Source organism: Nanorana parkeri, unplaced genomic scaffold, assembly GCF_000935625.1.
Source record: "Nanorana parkeri isolate BGI_ZX_2015 unplaced genomic scaffold, ASM93562v1 scaffold1533, whole genome shotgun sequence".
Classification (NCBI taxonomy): domain Eukaryota; kingdom Metazoa; phylum Chordata; class Amphibia; order Anura; family Dicroglossidae; genus Nanorana; species Nanorana parkeri.
Window position 1 is genome coordinate 369456 of NW_017307801.1, and position 9387 is coordinate 378842.

The 9387-nt window shown below is 50.0% G+C and overlaps 1 protein-coding gene across 1 annotated transcript; it reads left to right on the forward strand.

The window, feature by feature from the left end:
* The first annotated feature begins 450 nt into the window (after positions 1-450).
* On the forward strand, positions 451-8049 carry LOC108798672 (FXYD domain-containing ion transport regulator 3-like). The gene is made up of 7 exons (XM_018570449.1): positions 451-538; positions 1339-1371; positions 3247-3267; positions 5591-5665; positions 6978-7014; positions 7127-7167; positions 8000-8049. Exons 1-7 carry the CDS (start codon positions 499-501, stop codon positions 8014-8016), a joined length of 264 nt encoding a protein of 87 aa, XP_018425951.1. The 5' UTR covers positions 451-498; the 3' UTR covers positions 8017-8049.
* Positions 8050-9387: the final 1338 nt, after the last annotated feature.

The window sequence follows — 9387 nt, forward strand, 5'->3', positions numbered from 1 at the left end:
CACACTTCCATTCATTCTATATGACAGACAATGTCCATTTGTTGGGCACAAACTGTATTATGAGCTTCCTGTCTTGTCCTGTAGGCCAATAGTATGATGGACTCACTCATTGTATCTAGAGGTGAGCAATACACAAGGTGCTGGGGGATGGGAATAGACTTAGGTGGAAAAAGAAGCCAAAAAGGTAACAAAAATATGACCTGAGCCCTATTCCAGGACTTTTCACCCTTGGTGAGTTTGGGGAGCCCCCTTGTTCAGGGAGTTTAGGCCCTAAGTAGTGCTCCTGGTCCTGCCCATCGTTGCTCATGTCTTTTGTCATTTGGACCTGTTGCAGCCTTTTGCCCAGCTTGGCCGACCTTCTGTTGTAATAATTGTGCGGTGAAGTTGTCATTGGGGAGGTTTGCCTCTGTGTTGTATTATAGGAAGAGTACCTGTCTTATGCCATCTGCTCACTCTCTGCTTTTGTCTCTGGCAGGTTCAAAAACGACTGATCTAAAAATGCAGGACTTCTTCGTCACCGTTTTCCTGATGCTTGCAAGTACGTACTATCCTTCACTTGACTCTCCTTGTCCGTTCTTCTACCTACAGGCCTTCCCTCAACTCTGCAGTCCTTTCTTCCTACCTATAGGCCTTCCCTTGACTCTCCCTGTCCATTCTTACTACATGCAGACCTTCCCTCAGCTCCCCCCTTCCATTCTTCCTATGGAGACACCTTCCCTCATCTCTCACCATTCATTCTTCCTACCTACAGGCCTTCCCTCGACTTTCCCTGTCCCTTCTTCCTATGTATAGACCTTCCCTCCACTATCCCCGTCTGTTCTTCCTATGTATAGACCTTCCCTCCACTATCCCTGTCTGTTCTTCCTTTGTGCAGACCTTTTCTCAACTCTCCCCGTATGTTCTTCCTACCAACAGACCTTCCCTCAACTCTCCCCATCTGCTCTTCCTACCTACAGGCCTTCCCTTGACTCTCCCCATCTGCTCTTCCTACATATAGGCCTTCCCTTGACTCTCCCAATCCGTTCTTCCTACCTATAGGCCTTCCCTTGACTCTCCCTATCCATTCTTCCTACCTACAGGCCTTCTCTTGACTCTCCCTATCCATTCTTCCTACCTACAGGCCTTCCCTTGACTCTCCCAATCCGTTCTTCCTACCTACAGCCCTTCCCTTGACTCTCCCATCTGCTCTTCCTTGGTATTGGATTCTTTCTAACGCAGTTTTCTCCGCTTTGATGTTGTCCAGTAAATAGTTGGCGCTCTCGGTCACCTGATCCTGTTTGGGGGGGTTTCATCATTGTCAGTCTGTATAGTAAATTTCACCTTTCTTCTGTGTTTCAGCTGCTCCCTGTCTCCGCGCTTCAGATGACGTGGGTGAGTACACAACCTCCTACTCAACGTGTCCTTCTCATTAGAGGAACATGGGGGCTTGCCATTAGTAATGTTCCTTGGTAAAATTATCACTTCCTGGCTGTCATGCTGGTCCCCTGGCTTTAATACATTGAGACCATGGAACAAGTATCTAGATGTGGACTTCTCACTTCCTGATCTGTGTCGTGACTTGAAGTATTGAAGCCATGGGGAATAAATGTACATGATTGGGGGACCATATTAGATCATTACATAAGCAGGTTTGGCTTCCGGCCCAGTGTTCCTGTGCAGTCCTGTTGTCTGCACTGCCTGTTACACAGATGGCCATGAGAAATCTCAATACAAACTACAGCTGTGAAAATATGGAACAGCAATGGATTAAAAACTTTTCGTTAAAGGTGACAATCAGGGCTCATGCACACGGTGGGTATACCATGGAGGATCGTGCTGGCCAAATACAAGGTCGTTCTGCATCTGTGCCGCCGCTGCCGACTCATTGTTTATGTTTACACCTCTCCCTTGGCCTTGAATTAGACATTCACTAGACTGTGGCGGTGCATGTGCAGAATGACCTCGTCTTTCAGCCATTCTGACTGACTGAAGGCCTTGGCCGTTCTGGACTTGTGTCGCTGCTGCCTACATATTGTTTACGCTTCTCCCCCAGCCTTGAATCATCATTCAAAAGACAGCGGCAGTGCAGGCACAGAATGACGTCGGCTTATAGCCATTCTGACTGACTGATGGCTGTGGCCCTTCCATGCCGCCGCAGCCGCTCCTGCCTGCACATTGTTTATGTTTACACCTCTCATATGGCTCATTCACTTGGCGGTGGCAGTAACAAAGGAGCAGAATTACCTTATTGTAGCTATTCTGAATGACCGAAGGCCATGGTCATTCTGCACGGGTGTCACTGCTGCTGCCTGCGCCTTGTTTATGTTTACACCTCTCCTATGGCTCATTCACTAGGCGGTGGCAGCAGCAAAGGAGCAGAATTACCTTATTGTAGCTATTCTGAATCACCGAAGGCCATGGTCATTCTGCACGGGTGTCACTGCTGCTGCCTTGTTTATGTTTGCACCTCTTTCCCCATCCCTGAATCATCATTCACTAGACCATGGCGGTGCGGGCACAGATTGACCTCAGGCTTTAGCAATTCTGACTGGCTGTGGCCTCTCTATGCTGCCGCCGCTGCTACCTGCAGATTGTTTATTTACTCCTCTCCCCCAGCCCTGAATCCTCATTCACTGGACAGCAGCACTGCGGGCACAGAATAACCTTGGGCTGTAGCCATTCTGACTGACGGCTGTGGCCTTTCTATGCCGCCGCTGCTGCCTGCTGTTTACACCTCTGCTCCTCCAGCTCTGGACTCGTCATTCAGTTAGTAAATGGGGCAACACAGGCGCACAATGACTTCAGCCTTTAGCCATTCTGAATGACCGAAGGCTGTGGTCATGCTGTACTGTTGCTGCTGCCTGCACATTGTTTATGTTTACATCTATCCCCACCTAGCTCTGAATGAATAGACAGTGGCAGCTTGCATGGCCATTCATTCATGTAAACGCTGGCAGAAACACTTCCACGCATGCCGAATAAAATCTGGTCAAAATCCGATCGTGGGCGCCAATTCTTGTTTTTGGTTTACGCAGCTCAACACGATCAACCAAAACTCAGCTGTGTGAATGAGCCTGTAGCGTACAATGCTGCGGCGTTCAGATCAGTATTAAAAGGGCGCATTCCGGATCTGAACGCGGCGTATTGTATGTCCGTGTGCATGACCCCCAAGACGTCGGGCTGCGCCCTCGCTGATCATACACTGTGTCCAAACTCTCATGACGGTTTATAAATAACACATTCCTGTTTTTGTGTTCTGTTCCTTAGATGACCTTCAGTTTAAGTACGGTGAGTACGAACTTTATATTTGATATCTTCACAGGCTGTATTAATGTTTTTACATTATTTGTTTTTGCTGGTGGCAAAATAATTCCGTGGGGCTCATTCACATGTGCGTGCACATCCATAAAGCGTGCACTCCTGTGCAAAGACCGGCTCCCGGGAGGGACAAGGGCTACATGTAGTTAGAGTTACATAGTATTGGAGTTTAAATAAAGACACAGGTCCATCAAGTTCAACCTAGTGTGTGTGTGTGTATGAGTCCACGTGTGGTCTAGTATTTAAGAGTACCTGTCCCCCTGTATGTTACTGTCTCTGAGGAAGATATCTAATTGATTTTTTTAAATGATTCAATATTCTCTGCTGCTTCCACTGCTTGTGGAAGAGAATTCCAAAATGTAACCACTCTGACTGATGAGAATCCCCTACGCCCCTTTGTGGTTAAATCTTTTCTCCACCAGTTTTAGGTGGTGGCCTCTAGTCCTTGTTATGGAGTTTACAGTAAAAGGTTTATTCCTGATGTTGCCGTCACCACCCAACATTTTATACATCAGAATCATGTCCCCTCTTACTCTCCTCACTTCCAGTGTGAACATGTTTAAGTTTAGCAACCTTGTCTCATAGCTTTGGTCCTCCGGCCCCTTAATGAGTTTGGTTGCCCTTCTCTGGAGTCTTTCCAGCTCCAGGACATCCTTCCTGTGGACCAAAACTGGACTGCGTACTCCAGATGAGGCCGAGCCAGCGATCTATAAAGTGGCGGAATTATCGCTTTATCTCTACAGTACATTCCCTTCTTAATACAAGACAGAAGCATGGGCCTGGCAAGGCAAGAAAGGGGGGGGAAGGACGAACGAGTGTCCCCTCCCTGCACCATACCTGGCCACATGCCCCATCGGCATGGGGACAAGGTGCTATTCCAGGTGGGGGGTCCTGGAAAAGCAGCCTCCCATTGCCAAGGGCATGTGGCCTGGTATGGCACAGGGAGGGGAGCTGCTCCCTCGTTCCCTGTCCTGCCCTGCTAGGCCTGTGCTCGGCTTCTCCACGCTTTGGCTGTGTGTTCGGCTAAGCCGAGCCAAAGCATATGCATTTGGCTCGGCTGAGCTGTTTGGCTGCTGCATGGGCTACGGCAGACCCCTGGTTTTGGCTGAACCAAAGGGCTCCGGCGGCCGAAGTGAGCCGAAGGATTACCCTAAGCTTCAGCTTAATCCTTCGGCTCTTTAGTGAATAACCCCCTAAGTGTTAAGATGACAATAAGGGGTCAATTATTTAAACAAAAAATAGAAAAAAGCTTTGCTCGGTCCAGCTAGACTCCATGAACATTCCTTCTGTGTGAATTGACCAACTATTGTGAGAATGTGGCAAATTTAATGTTTTTAAGGCTATGTTCTCTTCTGGTCGAATGTACTGCAAATATGAGACGTAATAAATGGGGAAAATACCCCATTATGGCCACTAGATGGCGCTGAGGATCATAGGAAATGAATGCATCATAGTAACGAGGTACAATGTAACAATTCTAGAGAACGCTGGAGGGAATCGGAGATGGTTGCAACCTTTTAAGGCTTTTTCCTCTTCTGGCCGAATGTTCTTCATATATTATATGAAGTAGTGAGTGGGGAAAATCCCCCATTTATAGCCACTAGATGGCGCTGAGGATCATAGGAAATCCATCTTAGTATCAAGAAATGCAATGCAACAATTCGGAAGGAATCTGCAGGTAAATGTAACCATTACTACTACTACTACTACTACAGAGATCTTTGACTAGAGGAAGTAGTCTTAAAGGTCAAGTTGACCTTTTCTACCACAATTCAGGGTATACCAGGAAACGGGGTGCTACTGTCCATACCTTGGTACGGACATGGACAGCTGGAGCATTGCACCCACCATCCACCGATCCCTGTTGCAATGCTTTATTGGCTGTTGGACATCTACATAGTGATCACTGGCTGAATTTACCATTGAACCATGATGATGGCTTTTCATGCAATTCTATGGACAGTCCACTAGAGGGCCCAGGGCAGAAGAGCTGCTGTATCGCCCTCTAGTGGATACTCCATTGGAATATATGGGGAATCAATCAGGCTGGTGACAGTAGTAGCTCAGCCTTGTTTTGGTGGGTGATCTCTTTGCAAGGTCTTAGACATTAGTGAAGCCTAACCATGGGACTGTTAACTCCGTACAATATGGAGAAGGCACTTGTGGGTAGAAATGATTTTCGGGACTCGGCTAATCGGAGGGCAGTAAGAGGAGCATTTCCTTTTAGCTCTTCACATTACTGGTGCTGGAACGAAACTCGGCTGTGTACTGATCCCGCTTTCTCTTCTTGCAGATTATGAGTCCCTAAAGGTGGCGGGTCTGATTATGGCGGGCGTCCTCTGCGCGATGGGAATCATCATTCTGCTGAGTAAGTACCGCTAAAGACGAGCTGCGCAAAATTTACATTTGTGTTCTGGACTCTGCGTCTGTCACTTTGTAAATAAAATATGTAAATATAAAATATGTAAATATTTGTTATGTAAATCTAATACTTTGTATTGTGGAGCTCCGAGTGCTGGAGGCTGGAAATACCTTTTACATATTCAAATTATTGCTGCGCAGAATGAAAAGCAGCAGACTGATCACTGGGGGAGGGGAGACTGAGGAAATGCTTCCTCCTGCCTGCAGCAGACTGATCACTGGGGGAGGGGAGACTGAGGAAATGCTTCCTCCTGCCTGCAGCAGACTGATCACTGGGGGAGGGGAGACTGAGGAAATGCTTCCTCCTGCCTGCAGCAGACTGATCACTGGGGGAGAGGAGCAGAGCAGCCATCAGAAATGTTGGGTCCCCTTACACGGCTTTAGGCCAGGCCCATCCCCCGCACCGCCGCCACACTGAGCGAGTCACATCAGTCTCTGTACAGAGGAGCTGACACTCCCCTCCCCCCACAGTCACATCGGTCTCTGTACAGAGGAGCTTACACTCTAATGTCCCCTCCCCCACAGTCACATCAGTCTCTGTACAAAGGAGCTTACACTCTAATGCACAATGGAACCAGCTGTAGGCTGCAAATCCCAGCAATGCAGAACAGTATATGAATTGGAGTCTGGGCTTAGTGACGTGCTGGACGCAGGGCCCACCAGAGACCGCACACAGCCCACCATAGATGCTGCACAGCCCATCTGAGACTCTCTATGGTGGGCTCTGCAGGGGTCTCAGGTGGGCTGGTCGGGGCTGCATCCCCCTCCCTGCTCCTCTTACCCGCTCCCAGTGCCTGGACACCTGGCCTCCTCTGCCGCTGGACGTGACGTGATGTCACTAGCGGCAGGTCCGAGATCGGAACACCGGCGGCGCTGCTGGGGCCAGGCCTCCTTTCGAAGCTGCTGGATAGGCGCTGCTGGGGTCAGGCTTCCTCCGGCGCTGTGGGGGCCCGGCCGCTTCCTCGCCTGTCACCGTCGCCGGATACCCATGCGAGGGTCCCGGGCCCCCCACAGGCTGCCCAGGCTCCTTACATGAGTATCGGCCGTACCCAACTGATGGCGGCTCTGGAGAGGAGACTGAGGAAATGCTTCCTCCTGCCTGCAGCAGACTGATGACATCACCCTAGCCTAGGAAAAGTCATTGATTGGAGCTCAGGATTGCTTTTGTGGGTGGAGCTTCTCCTGGTGTATCTTGTGACATTGGTGACAGGTCCTCTTTGCTGGGTCTCTGTATTCATTGGACGTCTTTATTATTTCAGGTGGGAAGTGCAGATGCAAATTTAATCAGAATTCGGAGTGAGTATTCGGCTTCCTCTGTTTGTTCTTCTTCCTCTATAAACATGCTGATCGGGCGGTTTGGTTGACCTCTCTCTCTCTCTCTCTCTCTCTCTCTCTGTTTTGTCTTCAGCCAAAGGCACCGAGCCCAGGAACAGCAGCTCATCACTCCAGGTAAATGAATCCACTTGGAGTTTGCTCCTATAGCCATCCTAGTGCAGCCGGTTGCACCTCATCCAAGTCGTTTCTCTATGAAGTCGTATCAGAAAACCGAGCCGTCCGCGTGGCTGGCCTCCTCATACGGCACGGGTAGGCGGGGGGCCGGTGTTTGCATTATCCCGGGGCCCCCGGCAGCTTCTGTCCTGTAATCCCTTCCATAAGGGCCCCAGTGAGGAGTGGAAGCGAGACCCTCTGAGTGGGGTGGTGCAGAGTGCTGGGCCCCAGTGAGGAGCGGAGACCCTCCTATAGGTGGGAGTAGTAGGGTGGAGTTCTTCAGGGGCCCCGGTGAGGAGTGGAGACCCTCTATAGGTGAAGTAGTGGTACAGAGTTTTCCAGGGTCCCTGTGAGGAGCAGAGACCCTCGACTGGTGGAGTAGTGGTGCGGTGCTCTCTGGGGGCCCCGGTGAGGAGCAGAGACCCTTGAAAGGTGGATTAGTAGGGTGGAGTTCTTCAGGGGCCCCAATGAGGTGCGGAGACCCTCTATAGGTGGAGTAGTGGTGCCGTGCTCTCTGGGGGCCCCGGTCAGGAGCGAAGACCCTCTATAGGTGGAGTAGTAGGGCGCAGTTCTCTGGGGGCCCCGGTGAGAAATGGGTGGAGTAGTGGTGAGGATTTTTCTGGGCTCTCCGGTGAGGAGCGTAGACCAGACCCTATATAGGTGGAGTAGTAGGGCGCAGTTCTCTGGGGGCCCCGGCGAGGGGCGGGGCCCCTCCATAACAGACTGGTATTCGCTGTGTGTGGGATGATGGTGATTTGCAGCGTCTCACTTTGTGTCTCTCTCTCTCTTGCAGGAAGTGCGAGTTGCTGAACACGACGACGTCTCCTCGCAAGTTTTTTTTTTTAAAGTTCCGTTCTAACATTTTGCGCGGGGCCCCCCGTCCCCCTTCCTCCTCCCCTCCCCCTCTTTGTAAACTATTTTCTGTAACATTTTTAACTACTAATTCAATAAAGTCGGTTTGTTTTCTCACAGCGTGTGTTCTCCTTTAAAGCGGTTGGGGGAGGAGGGGGGCGGGGCCGTCCTCCAGTTGGGATGGGAGGAGTTTATTGGTTGGAATATTGTTGCAGCCACTTAATGATCTGACGTTTTCGGGGCATATTTATAAAGCTGTGAATCTGACATTCAATGCGGGTGAATCTTGGTGCATGTGTTTAAATGACAGTGATTTGTTCACCACCAGTGAATGTTTGGTCACATTCACTGCTTTATAAAGTCTCCCCCTGTAACTTTTTTTCTGCATTGCAATGAACAGCTGACATGAGAGAGAGCAGCAATGATTGGTCCTTACTACAGGAGGGGGCGGAGACAAGACCAGTCACCCTGCACAAGGAGAGAGAGCGGCAGTGACCGGTCTTTATTACAGGAGGGGGCGGAGACAAAACCAGTCACCCTGCACAAGGACAGAGCAGCAGTGAGCAACCTTTATTACAGGAGGGGGCGGAGACAAGACCAGTCACCCTGCACAAGGAGAGAGAGCGGCAGTGACCGGTCTTTATTACAGGAGGGGGCGGAGACAAGACCAGTCACCCTGCAGAAGGAGGGACAGCAGCAGTGACAGGTCTTTATTACAGGAGGGGGCGGAGTGTTTTTATTGGGATATAAAGTTTTTCCTGTTTTGTTTTATTCTGAACTTATTACCACAAATAAGAATATAAAACAATTTCTCCTCCGTATAACGTTGCGGAGACGTCGGGTGTCGGGAACGTTTATAAACAATGGTTTATTTCCTCTCATTGTCCAGATTTGACACTTCGGTCTCCTAGGTAACGGGAAGTCTTTGTAACAAGGAGACGAGATGGAATATTTGATCGGAACCACGGCGTCCGCGTCCAGGAGAGGAAAACAAAACCCTCCCACGCGTCTCACGTCAGCGTTACAGCGGCCGGTCCTCTTGCTGGGTACATGCCAATAGTGTATCCGTGTGACCCTTCCCGGTGCAAATCACAGTACATGACAATGCCTTCATCTGCTTTTCTCTCTGGAAGGACGGCACCATCTTTGTTCTGGCATCATCCAGGGTCCACCATCTACTTCCTGGACTGAGATGGCGGCTCAGAGATGAAACAATCCTGGTGCCTGAGCAGTTCTTGGCTGTGTTCACAAATGTCGGAGACCCTCACCTCTTTCCCCCCTTGCTCTTCTCTCTCCCCCCCTTCTCTTCTCTCCTCCCCCCCCCTTCTC